General features: G+C 37.5%; 1 protein-coding gene across 4 annotated transcripts; it reads right to left on the bottom strand.

Annotated features, from left to right (window-relative positions):
* LOC109234572 (pre-mRNA-splicing factor ATP-dependent RNA helicase DEAH1-like) lies at positions 1,067-21,436 on the bottom strand. 4 transcript variants are annotated; one of them, XM_019400608.1, is made up of 27 exons: positions 21,121-21,436; positions 20,481-20,580; positions 20,249-20,379; positions 19,929-20,138; positions 19,729-19,806; positions 19,539-19,625; positions 18,664-18,697; positions 18,498-18,552; positions 16,828-16,887; positions 16,620-16,691; positions 15,920-15,983; positions 15,037-15,116; positions 14,832-14,899; positions 14,684-14,741; positions 14,432-14,489; positions 14,262-14,330; positions 13,613-13,681; positions 13,401-13,490; positions 9,783-9,869; positions 9,306-9,421; positions 9,151-9,217; positions 7,536-8,582; positions 6,929-6,991; positions 6,112-6,336; positions 2,296-2,358; positions 2,118-2,190; positions 1,067-1,431 (listed from the first exon to the last, which is right to left on the bottom strand). In XM_019400608.1, exons 2-27 carry the CDS (start codon positions 20,572-20,574, stop codon positions 1,388-1,390), a joined length of 3,162 nt encoding a protein of 1,053 aa, XP_019256153.1. In that variant the 5' UTR covers positions 20,575-20,580; positions 21,121-21,436; the 3' UTR covers positions 1,067-1,387. The 4 variants fall into 4 exon arrangements, with proteins under 4 accessions (XP_019256153.1, XP_019256154.1, XP_019256156.1 ...); XM_019400609.1 differs by having other exon boundaries at positions 1,115-1,431; positions 21,314-21,436; XM_019400611.1 differs by lacking the exon at positions 21,121-21,436 and having other exon boundaries at positions 1,115-1,431; positions 20,506-20,580.

The following is a 26,408-nucleotide window of genomic DNA, read 5'->3' as shown; positions in this document are numbered from 1 at the left end:
CTATTTTGTCTAATGTGAACTTTATATTTTAAAGGGTAAAAAAGGCGAACGATATTTCGCTAAGGGCCTTTGTGCTTTTAATATAGTATAGATTTTTTTTTACTTATATAATTTATGTATTTTTTTTATGCATGTCAAGCACAAAATTGTCAATTTAGTAGTGTACACCAATAACGATATTTATCTATATCAATAAGCTTCTCCTATAATAAAAAAATATTGGTGCCATGTAATTCATTTTTCATATTTGTTGTACGAATTCATTTATTATAAGACAAAGAAAAGCTCTCTCTCTTCAGTGTTCTAGTGGAATGATCTTGCTCAATATTGAATAGGAGGAATAGTTTAAGAGAGTTCTGATAATGGGACCTTTTCGTTCGTAGAGCGAGCACGACTATCGTCGAGCTCATTATCAACACGAAGAGTTCCTGCTTTTATTGTCGTTATTACAAAATTGTCGTGCAATACAACAATTACTTAGTAAAATTCTTCAAGTGGATTCTGGGAAAGTTAGTGTGTACGCAAACCTTACCACTACTCCGGAGCGCAATAATATTAGCAAAAAGTCAATCATATCAACTCCATATCTTTCTAATTTAGATCGTTATAACATCCCCTAACCAAATGACACTTCCAAATACATAATATTATCTTCTCTTACCGACATTCTAAGAATAAATATAGATCTTCAACGAAATGTTACCATAAATTACAAGATCTAGAGGACTGGCGAGAAGGAAATGCTGCTCGATTTAGTATATCCCTTCATTAAAATTTGATAAAAATAACATGGGGTAAGAGGTAAAATGAAGTTACAGTCGGAAAAAGGGTAAAATGAAGTTATCAAATAGAGTAATAAGGGCAGTGAGCTAATTTATGACCAGACTTCTACATAGTATCAAATTGCCTTCCCCTTTGTGTCCCCTCAAACATCTTAATATAAACAAAGGGAGTATAGGAATTAGAGGTGAGCTTTGTTGAATTTAAAATACTTGCGCATAACAAGAATAGTTTTCTTCTGTAATTACCACTATTTTCTTTTGTAAACTCGGTCATAGCAAGCTCGTCGTATAAAACAAATGGATTAACCACAATTTATATATTACATAACCAATACACAGTACTAATGCCACAATTCATTAATCAGACAGTTGAGCTCCCTAATACAACAAATACATCAAAAAGACGCACGCACAGAAAATTACAGCCGTAAATTTACAAAAATCAATCTACAAAATCATATATACAGTTATCTAATCATCTCAGTTAATGTCCATGGACCTCTTCAGTTAGCAGAGTCCTGCCTAGCAGTATAATGAGCAGATTTTCATAGCATAAACCACTCTCTTGTCAATGCTCTTTTCTTTTGCAAAAATAGGAGTTGATCCTAAGATGCAAGGCCACTTCCGCGAGGCATTTTCTTTGAGCTAGCTGCAGAAGGCATATAAACATAACAATATTACGTTATTTAAATAGAACAATTGGAACGACATCATTTTTTTTCCTGGAATGAAATCCAATTGCCAAACCTCCAAAAAAATATGATAATTAATGCCTCAACATTAAATATTTTGGTCCTAATAGGCATCAAGCAGATAAGGATTATACTTCGGATATTTTGGCCCCTAATATGCATCAAGCAGATAAGCATTTTAAACTAAATAACTAAGTCTCCGCCTTCAGATGACTCCATTGCAGCAAGGCTCGTTGGATCTAATTCTCTAATAAATGAAACTAGATGCAGCTTATAAGATATCCTTCCAGCAGTAGCATATGGCTGCCAAAAGTAAGGGGTTTCATTTTACCTTTCTGCAGTCGCACGCCACTTGAAGTTGGGACTACAGAAGGCAATGATTAAAAAGTTTATATGACCCCTCCTGTAAAAGGTTTTTGTTTTTTAATTATGAAACAAAAAGTGCAATCCTACCCTCCTCCGATGGAAATATCAATATTTTATTGAAAACAAAAATGAATGCAACTAGTCCCTTGCCTAAAACCAAAAGTTCATGTTGGATTGCAAGTCCCTCAACCAGGAGATGGGATGTAGTCTAGCTGTGAGGCACCAATAAAGCAGGACAAACAGAAACCGAAAATAACACGAGAGCTAGAACGCTTACCGTCTTCAACATCTTTCAACTGATAGTAGTGAGGAGCTATTTCTACAAGCCATTCGGGTTTCAGTTCAGTTGCCTGCCAGGAAAACCCTCAATTACAATCTCCGTGATAATCAAGCAAACACAATAATAACCCTGCTACGAAACAAAAAGAAGAGAGATAAAGGAGAGGTGGACTAACCTGCCGCATGTACTCCTTAGTTGTCAGGACCAGCTCATGGTAGACAACCCATCTAGGGAGCACCTACAATATGCAAGAGCAAATGATTCTCATGAAGTTACTATCATCACTAAGGTTACATTATCTGTCTTGACAACTTAAAAATACAAAGCACAACAACTGAGTGCATGCTATTTGAAAGCGTGGAAGGATTAAAATGAGAGGGGTGGGGGAGATAAGACCCCATTGGCTGGCTCAGTCATAATTAGCTAAACAACACACAGAAATACCAGTTGCCAGGGAAGAGCATCACAGGACTAATAAATCCATAAGAAGGAAAAGGTCAGACTGCCTCTCTTCTCAACCTAAAAATACAAAGTAAACCGTACTATGATCTTCCTTTGACAGAAGCTAGTTACATATGGGCCACGGCTGAAGGATCGACGTCATAAACGAGAAATGAAGCTCCCATTTGGCCATAGATTTTGACTTCATTTTTTCAGAAAAAATTTGAAAACATTATTTGTTTATGAAATATAATCGCGTTTTCGGAAAAATTATTTCAAAAATTGGTTTAGGGAGGTTTTTGGGTGAAAATTTTCTTCCACTCACAAAACTTCAACTTTTCTTCAAATAAAATGCATGTCCAAACACAACTTCAACTTTCAAAAAATATTTTTCAACGCGACTTCAAAAACTCTTTTTTCAAGCTTCAATCAAATCTATGTCCAAACGCTAGCGAAGATTCTTGGCATCAAACTCTTGGAAGGAAATGGTACTGAACATACCACAGATTCCCCAGTCGAGGTACTGATCGAGGACCATTAACCCATCATGCTAGTTGCTAGATGGTAGCGGAGGAAGAAGCACGCACGCCCCTTTCAGATTCGAGAACATGAGGCTGAGGATAAAGTCTCGTAAATAGAGTAGCGGCACTGGTGGAATTGAATTGCAGTCACAGGCATGCCATCATTCAAACTCGAAAAGAAGTTGAAAATACCAAAAGGACATACAGGTGTGGAATAGGGAGGATCTTGGAAGGGTAGAGGTGAAGATGTTAGAGTTTATGAGTTTGTGGAAGTTGAGAGGGGAAAAGGGGATCGAATGCTTTGTGGTTGGAGGAGACTGATACAAGATTCTTTCACAGGCAGCAGTGGTGAATAGGAGGCTAAACTTCAAGAGTCTTTGGAAGAGAATAGAGGGCTATATGAGGAGAGGAGATAAGAGGGGTGATAGCGCATGTTTGTATAAACATGAGGTGAGTTGGAAAGCTAAGTTTAAAAGGCTATTGTTCCATCAAATAGGACATGATATGAGCACCCAAGGTGTGGTCTAGTGGTCAATGAAGTGGGTGGAAACCATGAGGTCTCAAGTTCAAATCCTAGCGGAGGCAAAGAATACTAGGTGATTTCTTCCCATCTATCCAAGCCTTGGCGAATAGAGTTACCTAGTACTTGTTGCTGGTAGGAGGTGGCAGGTACCCCGTGGAATTAGTCGAGGTGCGCGCAAGTTGGCCCGCCCACCACGGTTATAAAAAGAATTAGGACATGATATGAGGGAGTAGTTGGACAAGGAGATTGGGGAAGACGAGGTGAGGGAGGCAGCAGAGAATCGTGCAAGTACTATGGACTCCGGACCAGATGGATTCATCAACCGTTCTTCCAACAGCATTCAACAGTCAAATCAAAGGTTATGAAAACCATTGTTGCATTTTAGGCAGTGTTGTCAAGGGCGAAAAGCGTTAAAAAGCACTCCGGGTCTATCAAAGCTTTAAGTGCAAAGCGCAATTAAAGTGTGGGTTTTAGTTTAAAAAGGCACAACGAAGCAAAAATAAATAAAAATATATATGTAATGCAAAAAAAAAGTAACAATTTTATTTTCATAATGATTTCCTTAACAATAAATATATATTTTTGAAATTATATTTGTTGTTTTGTTACCGCTCTATCAACATAGAATTTATGGGCAATGAGGTGCGTGCCTTGGTGCTTTGCCTACATTGAAGCGCAGCCTAAGTGGCGAAGCGCATACCCCTAAGCTTTTTAGAGCTTCGGGGCTTAAGCACACCTTAAATGAGCCTTTGCCAATACTGATTTAAGAGACTCCAAATTTTGAAAGAAGCCTCAACACATCCTTTGAAGTTATCGTACGAAAAAAAGGAGCAATGAACACCAATCATTACATGCCTCTTATAAGTCCAGTGGGAGTATCAACAAAGATAATCTCTAAAGTGTTTTCAACTAGATCAAAGAAGGTGTTGGACAATATAGACTCAACCTCTCAGAATGTCTTCATGGATAGAAGACAGATCCTAGAAGCATCTTGGTGGCAAACGAAGTAGTCGATCCCAGAAGGAGGTAGGGAAGTCGAGATTCTTGTGCTAACTAAACCTTGAGAAGGCCTATAATCATGTGAATTCCTGAATCTAAACCTTGTGAGTTCCTGAATCTAAAATGTGAAGATTTGACTCAAATAGGTGGAGAAAGGGATCAAGTTATGCATATCAGTGGTCAAATTCTCAGTCCTAGTGAATGGCAGCACGAGTGATTTTTGGAGCTCAAGGGCGTGAGAGAGGATGACCCATCATCTCCATGCTATTCATCTTGAAACTCAAAGTGTTGGGTAAAATAATGGATAGCTATCGCAGGTAGTTGCTTGAGGGACTTCTCTACCGCAATCTGGTACAATATACAATGAAGGTCCACATCTCTTGTTTGCAGTTTTGTGACACAACATTATACAAGGAGATAACCTTAGGCAGGTTCCTATATGTTTCCAAACATTGTCAGCCCTCAAGATCAACCTCAAGAAGTGTGATAGCATTCTGATGGATGACATTAACAATATTGAACATTTAGCACAAGTGTTGTGGTTGGAACTCTAAACTCTTCCAAGTTCCAATTACTTATCTGAGCTTACCCTTGGGTACTTCCAATAAAGTCTGCTCCATAGATTCCGGTAGCATCTCTACGTGCATTATCATTACTTCACGCACCGGCCAGTATCATAGGTAAATTGGAAATGCTTCAAAGGATCTTCCTACGGGACTCCACTTAGACAGTTGGAATGAAAGATCTCCAAGTTTTCGGAAAAACCTTATTAGGAAAATGGTTATGATATATGAAGAACCACGATATATGGAGAGAGTGATATCATAAAAGTACGCAAAAAGGGGGATGGAGGACCAAAAATACTATACTCCCTTTTGGGTACGGAATGGGGAGGAATATTATGAATGAGTGGGAAGACTTCATCAGCAACATAACATTTTATGCTAGAGGATGAAAGTAAAATCAACTCTAGGAGTCATAGGTGGTGTGAAAAAAGAGACATTGAGACTCACATTCCCAAACACTTAGGGGTCGTTTGGTTCGAACACAAGTTATACATTGATTATAATGTAGGAAGTAGTAATGCAGGGATTAATAATACGAAAATTAATAGTACATGGATTATTTCTTGTTGGGTGTTTGGTTCATTGCACTAAAATTGGGTATACAAAGTATCATCTAAGTTATTTGTTTACTTTTTAAACTAAAAAATAATGAATTTATAATTATACCCTTGGAAGTTGGATATTTGGTCTTCATAGGCTTTTAGAAAAAAGACAAAAGGTGCTTTTGTCCTTTTGGTGCTTGTACACATGTATAGCTTGTAGATAGATTAGTTATTCCATGGTGGTGGGATAAGATAATAGACCAATTGGTGTATAAAATAATACATGGATTAGTTATCCTAGATTTAACATCACGAGCAAACAATGCATTAGAGCTTCTTGTAACTTGCAACATCTTTTTCTACTTATTTTTCCATCTCTAAGTAAACAAAATCCTTTACCTGTGCTAAACCTGAGCTGGGGTGAATGTGAACTGTCTGGGCATGTTTAACAGTTCGATAAGACCCATTCTTTTGTAGTTTTGCTGAGTGGGGGAAAAATCCCGATGTAATAGACTTCTTTATACCTTCCAAGTCATTAATATTTGAAGTCAACTCAATTTCCACCCTTTCCAGCAGGCCCTCCAATTGATCTCGGATATCTCTGGCTCTCTTCATGCTTCTGACCTAGAAAGTTAAAAGAGCATTTCATTAAACATTACAAGTAACAATGATGAATCAACATCACTCATCACTTAAAGTTACAATCACTCCCCCCAACCCCTTCCATAAAAGTTGCAATCCTGTCAGGGGCAATTTCCTCCCGTAGCCATGTATGTGATACAACAATACAACAAGCCTCAATCACAATCAAATTGAGTTTGGTCCTATGAATTCTACTCCATGTCGCTCCATTTAAGCCCATCTTATTATAAAAATCTACAGAATGGAAAAATATCAATGGCCTTTTCTTTATTGCTAATAATAAGTGCCCCTTTTAGTTAAAGCCCCGTGGATAAAATGATCTTCTAATGACACTGGTGAAATTTAAACAAAACATGATAGCACTAAAATATTTTTGTAGCAACAGAATCATGATTCAAAGCTAAATACAAATTTTATTGGGCTAGATGGCTTCCTTCAACAAGGAAAAGAAGAGAGCTAACTCAGCGTAGAACAAGAATTTGAAACTAACCTGGATGCATTTTATTTAGCTATTAAATGTCTTTCATGAAAAAGAGGAGACTGTCACAGCATAAAACAAGAATTTGATACTAACCTGGATGTAGTTCTCATAGCACCACTGCGTTGAGAAGTTTGTTTCCTTCCAGGAATTATAAACCTGAAGAACAACAGTAGACAAAGAAGAAAGCCATTTTTAGCATGCATTCAAGCTGCAAACTAGATTTTCTTTTGTTTATTTGAAGGTAGCCAGCTAAATTTCAAGTCAATAAATAATGATAGTGTGTTATCATGACATGACAATTATTTTGAAGTGTGATAAAGACATTGCATTTTCTTTAACATCCTACAGACGTACCCTCCCCCTGACACCAAAAGAAATATATACCCGCATGGTAGCACTTAATTTCACCTGATCATATAAGACATTTCTTTATTCTGGTTTACTGTTCAACAGTCAGAAAATTTGTCATGCCTACCTCCGACCCCAGAAAACTACCTCTTGGAGGCAAGTCCACCATATGGAAACTTGTTTCTACTTTGTCTCTACCCATTGGGGTATACTTCAGAGGCAGGATTGACCAAGGGGAAGATACAAATATGAAGTAAGAAGATATGCAAAGCGCATCATCATGCCACAAAAACCTATATTGACCAGGAATATGATTGTACCAAAACAGGTTTATTATCATACAGCAACTAACCTTTAGCAAAGCAATATGATCTCCCACATTGCCCATGTGAAAGTTCATCCGTGCATTGTCCGCGTGGACTTGTTTGTCCTTTGGACGATAGAAGATAGAATTCCCCACAGAAAGCATTGCAGCAATACTTATTATTTCATCAGAGCACTTGTATTTGTCAGAGGCAACAATCATCTTGGACAGCATCGGATCTAGAGGAAACTCGGCCATTCTTCTACCTACTTTTGTTAACTCGCCAAGCTTATTAAGGGCACTAAGGGCAAAGAGCAGTTCCAGCGCTTTAAGTAGAGCTTCTGCTGGCGGGGGGTCCATGAAGTCAAAATTCAGCAAGTCATGAATCCCAAGGCTCTTGAGAGAGAGCACGACATTTGCAAGGTTGGTCCTTTGTATTTCCGGGACTGTGTTATCTTCCAAATCATTCATGTAGTTATAAGCAGTGTATAATCGAAAGCACTTCCCAGGACCAGTTCTTCCAGATCGACCAGCCCGTTGGTTCGCAGACGCCTTCGATATAGGGGTGACCAGTAGTGACTCCATTCCTGTCCGAGGGTTGTAAGACTTCATCTTAGAGAATCCTGGATCAATAACATATTTAATCCCATCAATTGTCAATGATGTTTCAGCAATATTTGTAGCCAGGACAACCTTACGAGCCCCTTCAGGAGTGGGCTCAAATATCTTGGCCTGCAGTTCTGTTGGCAGGTTTGCATATATTGGGCAAATTATCAACTCAGCAATTTTTGTACCCAGACCCTTTATCCGGTGCTTAATGATCTCCTCCGCTGTTTCAATCTCCTCCTGCCCAGTCAAAAAGATTAAGATATCACCATCACCAGGTGGCTGAGTTACATGGATCTGAAGAGCGGTGACTACTGCTGCATCCAAGTAATCGGCCTCTGGTGCTTTTGTGTAGTGTATCTCAACTGGAAACCGCCTTCCAGGAATTTTAAAAATTGGAGCGCAGTCGAAATAATCACTGAACTTCTCTGCATCTAGAGTCGCACTTGAAATAAGCAACTTTAGATCAGGCCGAAATCGAGCAATATCCTGTGACAAAATAAGTAGCTATATCAGCAACAAGAAGGTGATATAGGATGCAGTTTCCCACTCATGAATGTCACAATTGAAGGTCAAATGAGACCATGTAAAGTTTGATACTCCCCATCCTAGTTCACCAATCCATACAAGCCCACCAGCTACCGTAACATTATTAATCATTTGCTTGGAAACTAGGTAAGGGAAAACAACAGAGAACATTTTCTGTTGCATGTTTCCTTTGAAAGAAAGTATAAGAAAGTTGGGAAAAGTCCATTTCTTGCCTGGAGAACCAAAGTGAGAATTTTGGGGAGCCGAATGGAAAAGGCTTTCTATGAGGAGATTCTTTTTTTCATTAATTTTTTTCTAGATTTCTCTTCCTGAACTGTAGTGAAAATTAGGATATATCCAGTAACAAGAGTTTTTGTCCAATTTCATGTATGCATGCTGCATTGACAAAACAAACAAGTAGAGAGTTCATAATGTCCATTGTTCAGTTACCAAACAAAGGGCGGCTTCCAATTATGACCAAGAGTGAGCATCACATTAAGATTTAATGGCTAAAATAAGGAGAACTTGCCTTAACCAAGCCAAACAAGATGTCAGTGGATAGTGTTCTTTCGTGAGCCTCGTCGACCATGATGACACTGAAAAGCCAAACACTTGATTAGACAAATCAAAAGGCTTGGGAGTTGGGTAAGGAATACCAATAAAATCATTTACTACAGCACAGACCTATAGCTTGCTAGATCAGGCTCACCAAGGAATTCTCTCAGCAACATCCCATCAGTCATATATTTCAGCAATGTTTTTTCGGAAGTGCAGTCTTCAAAGCGAATAGAGTAGCCAACCTGGACATGACAGATTCAATCATTACATGTTGGAAGCTGATGTAAAGATTGACAAAATGTATGTCCAAGTCCTAAGGTACAAATATCATTTGAACAAGACAATGTCAAGAGATTACGCGAACAACTGAGCAGATAATAAATAAAGATCAGAATGCAGAAGCCTTTGATGTTCTCTGATGTACCAGAACCTATAACCAGAACTCGATTAGCAAAAACGTTTCAGTTCAAACACGATCAAGAGGATTCTTGCAAAAACTACATGAAAACCAGTTTTCCTCTTTTCAACCTTTACATATGCTAAATGAAGAGCAAACACATCATCTACTTATTAGTAAGAGCAAACATATCATCTGAAGCATACCTCGTGCCCAAGTTTCACTCCCATTTCTTGAGAAACACGTGCAGAAACACTCATTGCAGCAACCCGACGAGGTTGAGTACATCCAATCTGTGAGAAGCAAATATTAGTTTCAGCAAGCATAAACCATATTTCTGATTCCAGTTTTACATCGCTAAGAATAGGCGTTTAATGGCTTCAACCATGAGGGAGAATACATTGCCATGACAATAAATCACTGCCAAAAAGAATCACTACAAAATTTACGGTTCATGATCAAAAACTTCGAGTTGCCTAAAAAAATAAGGAATTGGCAGAGGGCCTTGCTGTCCTATATTACAAGATTACAGGCAGAAAGTCATGTAGGATTCATCTCCTAAAATTTAAAAACATGATTTAGGATAGCCAAATATTCTGGCTTCCCTATTCCCTATTTGGGATTGCTGCAAGGGCAACAGAGAAAACCTCTCTAGGAAGTTCCTTCATTCTACCGCACCTTTAGTTGGGCAGAGACACAGCCCATGAATATGTAGGTTCCATTCATTATTTTGACCAAACCAAGCTCAAAAGTAAAACAACGGTGAAAAGAAAGGGACACAGAATAAACACGCAACGAATCTGCAAAAGTAAGATGAGCTAAAAGATCTCTAAAGATAGAAACACAGAGATGTGGAGTAAGAAAATGACAGTGGAGAAGTCCTCACAGAATCAACCAAAGTTAACATACCATACTGCAGGACCCTTGAAAAATGCTCCTCCTACCTCAAGATAAAAAAACTATTCCCCAAAAATTTATTCCCGTAGCAATATAGTGACAGACAATCCAATTAACTGAACTGCAAATAAGGTGACCACACAGGTATCACCACATTCGTGGACAGCTACAGAATGAATACACAAGATACAAGCAAGCCTTCAACAATTCATAAAAGCTATGTGGAAAGATTTCCAAAGGTCTTTAATCAAAGGAAAAGAGAAGTTCAACAATTCCTTACAGAGTTGCTTGCTTCAGTGTTATCAAAGGCGAAAAGCGCAAAAATGCTCTAAGGTCCGTTGGGCCTTTAAGCGCAAAGCGCAAATAAAGCATGGGCTTTAATGAAAAAAGGCGCAACGGGAAAAAAAGTAAAAATATGCATAGTAGTCCAAGAATAATCATTATAAGCATGAATAACAAATATATGGACAAAGAAATTAAAAAAAATTCATGATAAAGTGAAATATCAATTGTTTAAGGTCGCCTTTTCAGGATTACACTCATTGGCAAGGAAAAGTATGTGTTAGAGTTTTGATGCGACACTAAAGCGCCCACAAAGCGAGGCGAAACGCTCAACGTGTTTTGAGCCTCGCTTCAGGGCTTAAGCGCGCTTAAAGCGCGCCTTTGACAACACTGGCTTGCTTCACATGGCTTTTGACCAGAAAAGCGATTTTGACTCAGGATAGCCTAATCAAGAGGGCTTCCACCTATGCTCCAGATGTTATTTATGTAGAGCAGAGGCAGAAACAATCAACCATCTTTTTTTGCATCGCAGGATAACAGAACAAGTATGGAGGATTTTCATTAATCTGAAACGAATCATGTGGGTTATGCCAAATGATACCCTAGATGTTCTAGAATGCTGGAAAAGATATAGTAGCTCCTCCAACCAGAAAGAGAGACGGAAGATTGTCCCAGCTTGCATTTGGCGGACAATATGGAATGAGAGAAACCAAAGATGCTTTGAAGATAAATACAGCCCCATCCAGAAACTGAAAATGTATTTTGTATCCCTTTACTATTTTTGGTGTAAGCAAGAATACATGGAAGATCTAGAGTCTTTTGTTGACGTTATAGGATCCTTGTAAGTAGTTTAAGAATTAATATCTTCCTGTACCCCTTTTGTAATTATGGATGACTATACTAGAGGGCGGCCCAATAAGTATTGGGGCGAGGTGATCAGACAGGACATGGTGCGGCTCCAGATTTCCAAGGACATGGCTCTTGATAGGAAGGTGTGGAGGTCGAGCATTAGGGTTGTAGGTTAAAGGGTAGTCAAGCGGTTTTCCTCTTTGTCCCGGTTTCCCTCTTTGTACCGACGAGTATGATAGTGTTTTGTCTAGCACTGCTAGCGATTTATGTTGTGTTTCACACCTTTGCATAATATTTGTGTTATTGCTTTTCCATTTATTTGTTGTCTCCCACGTTGCTGATTATGTTTTGGTTTTGTTGTCACGGATCTATTGTATCTCAGCTGAGGGTCTCCCGGAAACAGCCTCTCTACCCCCTCTAGGGTAAGGGTAAGGTCTGCGTACACTCTACCCTCCCCAGACCCCACTGATTGGATTTTACTGGGTTGTTGTTGTTGTTGTAGACTAGCTTTGGTGCAGTTAAAATATATACAACAAATGTAACCTTCTCAACAAAAAAAAGAGGAAGAGAGAGAGATAACTCTCAAGAATTGCAGAAACAAGACCCACAAACCAAACCTAAAATAACAGAGAGCCCAACAGCAACAGCCAGAGTTTGAACTGAGAAGTTTTCAACATTATAAATAGAGATAAGGAGGGCAATTGTAGCAAAGTTTGTTTTGAACTGAGATTGCCAACTCTTTGCTGGCTCCAACCATGTTCCTCCTCCAAGGAAATGGAGCTGTATGTGACAACATAACTTGCACTATGCTTGGACCAAGAAACACGGGTGTAGGGACTTGGTGATTCAAATACATCATGGAGAGAATTCTATTATTTTCCTTAAGTGTTCGGCAATGCTGAAAAGGAAACAAGAAAACATATGTTCTCTTCTTTCCATCCATTTTAATAAGGATTTACAAAGCATATGTGGAGGAGGTAGCTGATAAGAGAAAGGATTGTTTACCGAAAAATCTTGCTGCAAGCTTTTGCTGGGAAATGGTGTGAATATTCTCTGGCATTGGAAAACTTTCAGGAAGAGTAAAACTCCTCTAGAATAGATGCCTATAAGGACTGCTATGCATAAGGATGTATCTAAGGATAATCTGCAGCCAAGGGAGGGTTATACCTTGCAGTAGATGTTACATTTGTGAACAATCAACTGAGGCCATAAACCTTTTCTTTATGCATTATCCTCCTGTCAATCAAATCTGGAGGATATTCCTTAATCATTTTGAAGTACAGTCGGCATAGCAAGGACCTTAATGGATGCTATAAATAGCGGGCGGGGATAAAGAGGTAGGAAGCGTATAAGAGCTTTATGAAGAAAACCTTAATGTACTCGGGGAGTCTAGAGAGAGAAACAATAGATGCTTTGAATGAAATACAAAAGCAATACACTATGTCGAATTTAGATGCTAATTGACTTCTGCTTTGCAGGGGAAACTTAAAAAGTGTAAATGATTTCGACTAATTGGTGGACTTCTTGGACTCCTGAACTAAAGGGGAAGTCCTCTGGACTTTTGTAACATCAGCACTTTCCTGGTGCTTATGTGAATAGTCCAAAGTACTTATCAAAAAGGAGTTGTAAGATAGCATATCCCTCAATTAATTAGGCGTCATTCTGTTTTAGTTCCAGCCACTTCCCTTGGCATGGTAGTCAATGCTATCCCAGAAAACAGTCTCTGCCTCTTAAAAAAAATATCCTCCTTATTTTTGGAGGGTGTGGTACATACTCTATATAAGAGACATCCATACCTTCCCGCGTTTGGTATACCCCGCCTCGTGTAGATACTGCGGTATCTGGGTGGTCTTCCCGGAACCCGTTTCTCCAACAATAACAAGAACCTGCAACAAGCAACAAATTTGTAAATAGTGTCTACACAACGATTTAGTAAAAAGGACATTATAACTAGCCTGCGACCACAACCAAAGAAAAGTAAAAACAAATGCAAAGCAACCAACCTAACCTGATGATCATTAACAGCTTGGAGCAAATCATCCCTGTAGGGATATATTGGTAGGGTCTTCCTATCCTCCTAAAGAATGTATACAGGAAAGACGATCAGCAAAAATGAGTTTCAATAATCAAACACAACAAAATTGGAAAGTACAACCCGTGGTCAATTTAGAAAAATGGTCTCAATAAAAACCTAGTAGTACAATAATGTGCAAAAGCCAGAGAGCAAAAGTGAATTCTAACAGAAAAGACAAAACTTTATAGATGCAGACCTTCATAATCAATTCCTATCCATTGATTCGTATACTAAATTCCATGTGGGATAACTATCCCAGGTTAGCTAATCCTGAGATAAAATAATCAAAAGACAAAGATGCCCTTCCCCAAAGCTCTTCTCCCAAAGTGTTTTAAGAAGACCGAGGTTAAAACTGAAAACAAAAAGTTTATCCAAGTTTATCTAGTGGAAAACCAAACACAAGTTTTATATTATACCCCTAAATCTCAATTTTAATCCAATGAACCGAACATCTACCACAAAACATGTTATGTAATCCACGTATTATAATCCCTACATTGTAATCCTGCTATAACTTGTTCGCATACCAAACATCCCATAAGTGCTAATTCTATTCCACAACATGATGCTGATAAATTGATACCTGAAGTTTTTCAAATGCTGATTTCGCCATAGACTTCTCTATTGACTCAGCGGGAGACTCTTGGTCAACCTGCACACAAACCAAAGACGGCCTTAAACCAATGATCAAGAAATTAGCGAAAGGAGATTTAGCATAACAACATGTTGACAACATTGAATAAGCAGACATACATTAACACCATCCATCACTGCTGCCTTTATGAACTCAATTTGGTCTTCAAAAACAAATCTGCACCAAAGTAGTCTCGGGTTTGAATAATAAGATTTAGCTGGAAAACAAATACCTTCAGATCCTTGATACAGAAAAATCCGCTAACTGTAAAGCACAGAAGCCAATTCTTCCATACCATCCTTTCTGTATGTACACTTAAATTTTTTTTTTTTTTTAGGGGGTAGGGGGGGGGGGTGGGAACTAGAACTTACTGATAGTCCTCAGATGTGGGCTTCCTATTTTTTGACCCGAATTTAAGTGTTGCCTTCCCTGCATTGCGATGACTCCAAACTTAGAGACTAGAAAACTTCCTAAGTTCATCAAAAACATTGAGTATGGCAGCAGTGAATTGGAGATTACCAATCTGATGTTCCTCCCATGCTTCTTGTTCTGCAAAGGGGTTCATCTTTTCAGCAGCAGCAGGATCCCTGGAAATGTCAAAACAGAATGCAAGCCCATATAAAAAATTTAATTAAAAAATTGACTCTCCAAGACCAAATAGCACTTTTACGCATCTCCGTATGCTAGAGCAACTGTTACGACTATCTTTCTCAATATAACTAACCTGTAACGTTCCGAAGCCACCGAAAATCTCTTTTCCTGATTTACACCGCCTTCAAGATCATAGGCATCAGGCATCCTATACTGTATTTAGAATAAAAACAACAATAAGGGATTTCCACACGAAATCTGACATAAACTGGAACATGGAATAGAATTCAACTTAATCAACTTAATTTCCATTGCCAATTTCCAATATTTTTACAATTTTTTTCCAATATTTTTACAATGAGTTCACATCTTCTTCAGATCAGTGGCCCTAGTAAAATTGCATCAAACTCATTGTCCTTGATTTAGACCTATCTGACGAATAATTTGGAACATTAAACATGGGATAAGAAAATAAACCAAGTAGAAAACAATAACACAGGGCTTCCAGTAATTGCTAAAATTCAGATTACCGCGCACCTCCAACCAACATCCACTAGTTTGTTCAGAAAAGGTAAGAGCGAGAAATTGAGGTTTTTTCTTCCAGTTATTGATACTTCGTAAAAGGACTACAAAAAAAGGTACAATCATCCACTATTTCAACTATGGACGGAAAATATAATTTACACAACAAATCTAGATGTTCAGCATTTTTATCGAAGCTCCTTAAATTGCATTCAAGCCTTAAGAGAAGATAGAAGAAATAATACTGGCGATAGAACAAAAACGAGTCTTTCACAAAAGGAAGGTTAGACAAGGAAGGATCACTGGCAATGATGATCTAGACATCATTTTTCCTGTCTACCTTTTATCCATATGTTGTGGGGGAAGGAAAGAGAAGGAGATGCCAGGAACTATGACAAGCAAGACATTAAAGCAGTAAATGCTAACAATAAAAAACAATGTATTACATCAAAAAAATGTTCTTGGAAGCGATAAATATGCAGAATATCGATTACCTCGCCTAGGTCATCGGTGTCTTCTGATCGCTTCTTAACTAGTTCATATATCTGTTTCTTATAGCTGCAAAATTGCAAAGGTCCTGAGTACACAATAGCATATGCGCATGTAAAGCAATCCCGGATTCAATCAAAGTCTACTTAAGAGAATGTTAGACCAAAAACTAATAAAGGCAAATGCAGAACGGCACTAATTCCACGTTCACAAGAATTCAGTTAGTACTCATCAGTATCTTCATATGATAAGGGAATGATGAAATTATATCACATTGAGTGAGCTGGAATCAGCATATTATCACAACCATTGAACAAGTAGTCAGATAAAATCAAGTTCATACCCAAAGAGACAACAGATGAGAAACACAGGATGACTTCACGTCAACTAGAAGTAGGACTCCCACCAAAGCAGGAAAGATAAGGCATGTAAAAACCATTTCTATATAAGCTACTAAAAGAGAATGATAAACACAAACCACTATGGGATTCAAAATCTTGCTAAGCTGGAAAATAGAGATGCACTCCACATCATGCAATCTCTTAATAGCAAGAATAAGTCTTCAAATAAACAAGTGCCACTGAGTGAGTTCGGCATGGAATCAATTGCAATGAAGAAATCAGATGAATTGGGAAACGCAATCTTATAATAAGAATTATGACAGAACAAGCATCAAAACAAAGCAGGCGAAGTGTATTTCCTTGCCTTAATTCACGTTGCTCCGCTTCTGTCAGCTTCACTCCCTCAAACAGGTACTGCTCATCCTCTATATCGTCTCTGAAATACCACAAACATGGTTATACGTTGACTACTTACCAGAATGAAATAATTTAAGATTATATAACATAAGAAAACGTAATTAACTTCCATACAATAAGAGACTGTAAACTACAATACACATTCATCTAAATACCTTAGTTCCTCTAGCTTCTTCTGCTCCCTCTTCTTTAAATATTCTCGTCTTGAAACCTTCCTGGATCAGAGTGAAATTGAGACGTGAGTGAAAATAATCTGTGAATGCCAGCTTAACAGCCCAATACTCAACAATGTGCAAAATAACAAGGATTGGCGGCCAGCTAAAGAGCCAAATACTTAATGTGCAAAATAATAAGGATTGGCATGTGATATTCTTTAAAGCTTAGGAAGATATTCTGAGATTGCCCGAACAAATTGTTCACACAAGTAAATTTGTTTCCAATTTCTGCCCTAAATCCTTCACATAGTTATAGCAAATCCGACTACTGAGGCCTGTAATTCAACATTGTCCTTCATGGAGGCCCAGATGCAAAGATACAGTACCTCATCCCAAAATTGGACCGTCTATTTTAAATTGAAGATAACAGAACCCCCCCCCCCCCTCTTCTTTCACCCTTCTCCCAAATCCCACAAGAAAAAGACAAAGAATAACAAATACATTAGTAAAGTAAAACTAAGTATCGAATGCAATGCACTAGAAAATGTAATGTGCACGAAGCCATTCAATCTACAAAAGATCAGTCTATTTCACAAAAACCTTGTTAGACATTAACACCCAACTGCTTCTCAATTTTATTTTACTTTTTTGAAACAGAAATGATAAGGATGACGAATAAGTGCTTCTCAATTACACACCCAATCAATCCAAGAAAGGATGAATAGAAACATAGTTCTCTAGTCCAAACGCCACAGTGTGCCTTTTCCTGTCACTAGTACTATCTCCCCTCAACTCTGAAGTGCAAGAAGTTTAAGGAAGAGGAGATAGATTATCATGAGCTGGTGTTCTCTGGCACAGGTCACAGTGAATGCGCAAACCACAGTTGCATTGCAAATTCAAATATGGACTCTCGTGTCTTGATGTTCAACATTTTAGGGGTATTAAACAACCACGAGTTGGAGACTACAGAAGATTGAATAGAAAGAAAAGCTGCTTGAAGAACATCATCGCGTCTTTAACTTGTTTAGAATGAAGGAAGTATGAAAATATCCATACAGATGTATTCCGTATTAAAAGAGCTTGATGCTCCACTTATACTTTTCATGCAAACTAGATGCTGATTTGACAAATGACTTCGGTCAAACCATGTCCCCAATCTGTACATACTTATCGCGTCGTCTTTTATCTTAAAGCAGATTAGGCTGGACCGAAATTGAACTTATATAAGCAGATCTATCTAGTTTTTCCTTCTTCTTTAAGAGTGGAATACTCAATAAGCGGGGAAAAATGACATCCAAGCTCCAACCAACAAAAGCTCCGATTCATGTCCCTTGCCATTTTATCTACTAACAAGCAAGATAATGTTTCCTAAGCCCAACACAACAGGCCTATTTCATCTGCTCCCCCACCCCCCCTTTTTTTTTTTTTGGGGGGGGGGGAGGGGGGGGGGGGGGTAGATAAAGTTCAAGTACCTCCTTAAAACTATTAACATAATACCACAGGTAAAAGCGACGCACCAACTTCAATTAGCTCCTTTGGACAAAATAGATAAGTAAATGAACTTCAAATAGAAGAGTTGCAAGTTCATGATGGATTGACGTGGTTACTAGAAGATTTTGTGAGATGCAAGATAATAATAGAATACTGAACTAGATTGTATGGTGACTAACCTTAAAGCACCAATGTCATCTCGCTCCAACGCATCAGACCTCCTGATTGCCTCTTCTGCAGTTATCCATGTATGAGCTCATTTGCATAAATTCTCATTTTTTCTACTGAAGAATAAGAAAAATAAACAAATACATGTACAGCAGGAACTGTATCTATAGCAAGTACCTTCCTCCTTCCTTGTTAATTTTGGCTCTGCCAACTGTTAACGAAGACAAAAATACCACAGTAGTATTAGAGCAAAGAAATATGAAACTGAATACCATCAGCACACAAGAAATAAGTCTGACCTCCATTAGTAGACACAGGATGAAATCATATCCAATAATTTCAACAAGAGATATCAATCAAAACCTCTCACAGAATGATGTAAAAGCTAGCAAAATAACACAGAAAATCCTCGCACATGCATGCCACATTTTTTGAAGAGCAACATTTTTTTATGAAGAAAAGAGCAACTATTTTTTCTATAAGGTAAAGAGACAACAACAACAACAACCCAGTGTAATCCCACAAGTGGGGTCTGGGGAGGGTAGGATGCACACAGCCTTACCCCTACCCTGGAAAGGCAGAGAGAATCTAGAGAGACATTCAAATATAGGTTATATCAATGCACAAACACAATCAAAGAATGTGATGCTCAGACCGGGAACCTAATAGAAGGTATATATGATAGCAAATAGAACATAGAAGATCCAAGTGCATATGTACCTCAGTCTTAAACTTTCAAATTAACAGCAACTAAACCAACAAAAACTTAAATGAAAGCTTCATCGAAAATTGCTGGTTTCAAATGCATTAGAAGATAGTCAAATCCACAAGACTACCCCACTAGATTCGTATTTGTGTGGGACCAATCTTTCATTGCCTAAAGTGCATTCATGCTTCAATTTCACAACTCTGAAACAGAAGAATTAATAGATTGATTTACCAATTACTCAAACATACCTTTCCACCCAAACCCCTGACAGCGAATTCAAATCATAAAAGCACCAAATGCTATCTAAGCCCACAGAGGTTCAAACGATGTTAAAATTGCTCACCTTTCTAGTTCCTGCAGCATCTCGCTCTCTGAGATGTCGTTCCAACTCCTCCCTCTCCTTTTGGTCACGAAGTATTTCCTCTTCTGACTGCAACAGCAAAACATGCAAGTAATATCAAATGGTTGGGGAGTTCTGGGTATGGAGAAGGTGAACAGGCAAAAAAGTTGAAAGAATACACCATAAGCTGTACCTCGGAGTTGTCACTGTCATCTTCATCTAGGGAAGTTCGTCTCCTAACCCGTCTTTCATCGCCCACATTCCTAACTACCTGCACCATCATATTTAGTCAATAGAAGGAAACCTGTTAATACAACAAGCACTATTGGGGCAGCTTACCATCAGAAACAAAACCGAATTCTATCAAGAAGAAGAAGAGTATAAGCACTATGCCTCATCGTCTTCGTCTTCGTCTTCGTCTTCATGGGTCTCAACCCTCTTCCTGAACTTCTTCTGATGGGTATCCTCTTTCCTAGTCTGAGAGGACACAGAATTACTTTCACCACCAACATTATTGTCATCATCATCATCAGCCTCCAGAAGCGTGTAGGTTTTTTGCTTCCTCACCAACTTTGCAGCCTCCCTTTCTTGTTGTAAATACAGCTGGTGCAACAAGAAATACCGAATTTTAAGAGATAAAGCGCAATGTTTCACCAAAAGAATCCTCACTAGTCAAACCCAGTGAAATAACTGAAACTGTAAGAAATACTAACATTTGGCCCTGTCGTCTTGCGCTCAACTCTAGAAAAAATTTCTTGAGCAAACACCCTTGTTTCACCCGAGGATGACATTCCCATATCTACGAGCTGATTAGTTAGATCAGAAGGTGATGAAGCTTTCTTAGCTGCATTGAAGTGATATTATGAACAATGTTGCCACAACAATTTAACATCAGAATGTAGGTACTCTAATCAATGTTTATTAAAATATAAGAAGAGAACGTACAAAGAGTAAGAACGTAAGTAACAACCGTGGGCTGTGAGTACCCCAAAAGAGACATCAATTTGTCTGAAACCCACCTCCTCAAGTCAGACCCCATCTTTAACTGCATTAAACAGCAAAATACGTAAACAATGAAAGTTAGATTTAAAATGCATTTGGGTGTCAAAATTGCTAGAGTTCCTGCCCCTCAATCACACATATCTACCACATGGATTAGTTACATTGTAAGGCAGTTGATTATGTTCTATACAAAACATATAATAGAATTTTGTCTATCGAATAAAATCATCAGTTGATTCTTCTCACTCACCGAAATCCAGTAAATCAAACACTTCCAACAATTGAAACAGAAATAAATTGAGACTTGACAAACTATAAAATTACATCATTCATATTGCACTATAACTTCACCGATATCATGATGTTTTAACATACCATGCTATGTGACCCACCTCAAAAGAAATAACCATCATACCAGATATCAATTCACAAGGTAAATCGAAACAACCTTATCTGGTTAAAATACTACTCCAAAGAATAAGCATGGTTTTTGTCGTTGTGCGCAAAATTTCAATAAGAATGCAATTAAAACAATTCAATGAACAACAGTGATTGGTTATCACGCAAAAGCCAGGAAAAGTACCAGTAAAGTGAGGCCTACAAATCAAGGACCTAGGCCCTTGAAAAATATACTAATCGTTCGCAACACAACACAATACAACAGAAGATCCACAAGGTTGTTCAAACCCTAGGTCAAAAAATCAAAAAGCTTGACAAGAGAAGAAACCAGTAACAAGTGTCAACTCAATTTTTAAACCCTTTATTTCAGAACCTACGTCAAAATCTCAAATTCAACCGAGTTCCGTTGAAGCTCACTGATAACTTTGGGGCTTGTAATTTTTGAAGTTCCAAATCCGTCTAATGTTAGCGCTTCCCGTTTGGGAGTTAGAGACCGTTTGGCCGAGCGTCAAAAACTAGTTATTTTTAAAAGTATTTTTATACTTTTGTAAAATAACTAGTTTGTGTTTGGCCGATTCGTTTAAGTATTGCTTTTCGCAAACTCATCGTGTTTGCCAATCTTTTAAAAAACTACTTTTAAGTATCAAATAACGAAAAAGGACAGTAAAGATTTTGCGATTAGTATTATTTAGAAAAGAAAAATAAATTTAAACATTTAGTAGAAAAGAATTCAATTAAAATATAAAACGTAAAGTAAAAATATAAATTAAAAATTCTAATTAATATAAATATCAGTTATTCCAAAGCAACAGTATTGAGTGTTTGATATTACTTATTATTTACATAATAATTTAAATATGTCAAAATACATTATTCAATATAAATTTAAAATCTACTCTTAAGAATAGGAGAAAGAGAATAAAAAATTGATTAAAATAAAAAAGAGAATAAATGTATAGCAGAAAAAAAAGGAAAAGGAAAAGAAAAAGAAAAATTAAATTAATGAGGGATAATTTGAAAAATATAAATTTATTGTAAGGTTATTTTTATCTTGAATAAATTAACTTTCTGCTTTTTGGAAGAAGCTAGAGTTTGTAGCTTCTCCTCATAAGCAGAAAAGTTGCCTCTGCTGCTGCTAAGAAGTACTTTTTCATTTTGGCCAAACACGTTAAATTTTTGAAAAAGTACTTATTTTACCAAAAATAGTACTTTTGGCCTCCTAGAAGCTTGGCCAAACAGGCTCTTAGATACATATGGAGGGAAGACTACGTGTCTTTATGGAGATTTTAATTTTGTACTCCTTATTTTTTGTTTGTATTCTTAAGAAATTTAACTTTTAGCATTAATTAGATTTATTCATCTGAAATATAATTGATACTTCAAGACTTTTTACTCCAAGGATAATTTAGAAGACAATAAAGGAAATTAATTTCTTCTTAATATCCGAAAAAATCTAATATTGTGGATCATAAAAAAAAAGACAAAAAAATCAATTAAAGTGATCCGGGGGAAGTAATACTTATTTTTATTATGATTTTAATACATAAGCTTGCATTATAATTTACTTAGGTTTGTTTGGGGGTTTCACTTTTATCATAAGATTATTCGGTATTTGATTACGCCCTTATTAGTAACATATAGTATTATTGCATCAGTTACAACAAAATCACAGTTTATGATACCAAATCCAAGTTTATTCAGAAGGCACTAACATGTAATCACATACAAGTAAATTCAAATATAAGATCATGCACAAGCTACCCAATAGCATCTAGTATAGAACATTTCCCACGTATTGAAGGACAATGAATGAATGATATGAACGATACCAACATGAAAATGTTTTAATCGACAACGATAATTGCTCAACAATATTCATATATAACAACATTCTCCATAAAAAAATGTCTATGGTAAGAAAAAACAATAAAAAGTGTTAGAGTTATTTGTTACTAGATAGGCTGCTCATGATTAAATAAGATACTTCAAATTAAAAATCAGCAAGGATAAAAATTAAAAGAAAAACTTAACGTAAAATGTTCATCGGCGGCTAAACTATAAAGAGCTCCCTGAAGCATTGCATAAGGACATACCAAGAAGCTATAAACATAACATAGACGATGCAAGAAAATATGTTGACGCAAAAGACATCATGATGTTGTGTTCATAATTGTAGGGGCTAAGCCCAGAGGTGTACCTAAGGGTAAGGGTATGAGTTCATATAAACCCATGCTCATTTCCCTATACCATATAAAACATCGCTATATCTCTTTAAGATTACTTGAATATACATGTATGTGCCAAGCTTAAAGAGTCTTATATATAATTGTGTATACTTTTAAAAGTGAAGTCATGATTCAAATTCACGTATATCTTGTTATTCTTTCCTTTCTTTTTCTATAATTGATCCAAGAGGTTTAGATCTCACATCTGGTTTATTCTTTTTTCCACCTTTTTTTCTTCTTTTAAGAATCGGGTCCATTCATAGGAGATGGGCATGTATCGTATCCCTTCTTGCGTTTTAACTATGTACTTTTTATTTTACTTTCTTTCTTTATTTGTATTCTTTTAAAATCTCCAAGTCTGACATATTGAAATTATTGTTCCCCTCCAACTATCACGGTTTACTTTTCTATAATTAAACCGAATATCTATATTAAAATTTAGAGCGGCAGAGGGTGTAGCATATAGTCAATGGGCTCAATTGATCCCAATATTCTCAATACAGAGTATGGAACCTAAAATTTCAAAAATATAATGAATTCATATAGTAAGAATCTAAAGGTTGAACACGTTAAATATAAATCATGAATCAAACTTTTTGTAACAATGCACACAAGTTCTTGAAATATTAGATACACCTTTACCGAAGTCCATTATATGACAAAGCACATGTAAATTTTCATGCAAGAAATTTATAAATTTGATCATTTATATTTTGTGTTTTATGCGATGCTAATGAGAAAAAAAAAGGAAGATATCGTAATGTACAAAATCCTTTGCATCACGAACCATAAAGAGCATATACTATCAAGAATAGAGGTACAGTATTGATTAATGTTGTAGTCTCTAAATACGAAAAAAATGATCATTTATAGGCGACTGGCATGCATGTTATTGTAATTAGAACATCAAGATTATTATTGAGTGACAATCTAAAGCATTTGATGAAAAAATGTACGAAACTCCCGCTCAACGTCAAGCACATTTCATGATGTCAACATCTAGTATCTCATTGTGTTAATATATGATAGCATTTAATTGCATTGATAACAAGTATCTTATTATATCAATATCGAGCATCACACTACATTGGGGTTGGGTATTAGAGATTGTATACGATTGAAACCGGGCTCTTATATTGCATAACAGATCGGGACTGGAACGTAATGGATTGAAGATCGACCCCGGGTTCCATCGAACCAAGGTACGAGGTTAGAACATACGTCTATCATCGAGTATGTGACTCTGGAACCGACTCCGATTTTGAATGAGCTCGAGGAAATATTGTCATACCAAATAACAGAAGGCCGAAATATTCGTAACCGGTCGAATATCACGGCGAAAATCTCGGCACGTATCAATGAGAGACCGGCTGATTAGCAAATCATGGGATTTTTTACCTTTTATAGAATTGTATCTAAAGTAGGATTCTCCTGCTATATAAAAGGGGTCTGATCATTTGTAAATGACATTGTAACATGCACCCAAAAGCATTATAATATCATTTTCTTTCTGCAAGCTACTGTTCTTCTATATCAAATATCATTTAAATCATATTCAGTTCAAGCGAGACTTACTTTTCAAGGCTATAATTGTTCAAGTTATACGGCTTGAATTTAATTTATTATTGTTCACTTTATTTATAACTTAACTTATCGCTTTGTGTCAAATTAATCCACGTATCCTTAAAACCACTTAAATTCAATTGTTATCTTAAAACCACTTAAATTCAATTGTTATCCGATTTTGAGGGTAAACAGTTTGGCGCCCACGTGGGGCTAAGGATAATAGTAGTTATTTTATACAAATTTTCATAACACACACTATATTACACTTGTTCTTTGAAGTGTATCTGATTTCAGGCTTAAGCTCAAAATGTCAAACTCATAACTAGCACCACTACCTGCTGACAATGAGTCTGGTCACCACGGTGAAAATAATAAAATGGCGCCCGGTAACGAGGTACCGCCCGTTGTTCTCATCGGAATTCCAATTGCAGACCCGTTGGACGCTAATTCGCATGTGGCTATCGATGCAAGCCTCCCTACTGACCCGAGAATAGCATCTGTGGCGGAGCTGGTCGACAATGTAGAATACTCAAAACAATTGAGGATACAGAATCAATCTACGGATGATCTTTGAAATGTTACAGGCTCAACAAGCGGCGATAGCTCAGTTACAAAACTAGAGCCGTGTACCGAGCAGAATCGAGACTGATTCGTCTCGGAAGATCACCCGCAGGGAGGAATCGATCATGAGATATCGAGTGGGAACGAGTCGGGTAATAACCCCGAGATCATAAAATGCTCGAGGATCTGACAAAATGAATAGAATCAAGGGAGAAGAAAATCGAAGCAAACGACAAAAAGGTGGAAACCTACAATTCCATGGTCGACCAGATCCTGGGAGCACTACCGATACTGAAAGGCTTAGATTCCAAGAAGTTTGTACAGAAAATTTTCCCTCCGAGTGCGGCTCCAAAGCCGATCCCTAAAAAATTTCGCATGCTCGAGATTCCTAAGTACAACGGAACGACTGACCCAAACGAGCATGTCACTTCATACACATGCGCCATCAAAGTAAATGACTTGGAGGATGATGAGATCGAGTTTGTCTTGCTGAACAAATTCGGATAAGCCCTGTCAAAGGGAGCTATGATATGATATCACAACTTACCCCCTAATTCTATTGACTCATTTGCTATGCTTACAAACTCTTTTGTGAAAGCACATGCTAGGGCTATCAAGGTCGAAACCAGGAAATTGGACCTCTTCAAAGTGAGGCAAAAGTATAATGAAATGCTCAGAGAGTTCGTATCTCGATTTTAAATGGAACAGATGGACTTGCCACCGGTCGCTGATGATTGGGTCGTTCAAGCTTTTACCCAAGGAATCAATGTTTGAAGTTCGGTGGCTTCACAGCAGTTGAAGCAGAATCTGATAGAATATCTAGGTGTCACTTGGGCTGATGTGCATAACCGATATCAATCAAAGATCAGAGTCGAAGATGATCAACTGGGGCTCGTTGCGGGTCCGTTTATCCTGTTAGACCCATCGACAAAGTCGAGAGAGATATCGATCGTAAACCAAGACCGAACAGGGATCGGTATCAGCCGTATAATAAGGATCGAAGAAGCAATGGGTACGGACGGGGATCTATGCGAAATGAAAGGAGAAATGACCGAGTCTAGAGCAGTCGGGGTCTCATGAGCAAGAACGGTTTCGACAGGCCTGTCCTAAAGAAGCACCA

This window comes from Nicotiana attenuata, chromosome 11, assembly GCF_001879085.1.
Source record: "Nicotiana attenuata strain UT chromosome 11, NIATTr2, whole genome shotgun sequence".
NCBI lineage: Eukaryota > Viridiplantae > Streptophyta > Magnoliopsida > Solanales > Solanaceae > Nicotiana > Nicotiana attenuata.
The sequence above is the reverse complement of the archived record's forward strand: the minus strand, read 5'-3'. Positions and strand labels throughout refer to the sequence as shown.

Bases quoted from the DNA above. Each gene is read 5' to 3' on its own strand.
- LOC109234572 (XM_019400608.1), bottom strand. From the start codon at position 20,574: ATGGGGTCTGACTTGAGGAGGTGGGTTTCAGACAAATTGATGTCTCTT. The intron at 19,807-19,928 runs GCATAGTGCTTA...ATGATGGTGCAG, and splicing joins ACGAAGACGAAGACGATGAG to GTAGTTAGGAATGTGGGCGA. The intron at 6,992-7,535 runs GTTAGTTGCTGT...GTTGTTCTTCAG, and splicing joins ATCATATTGCTTTGCTAAAG to GTTTATAATTCCTGGAAGGA.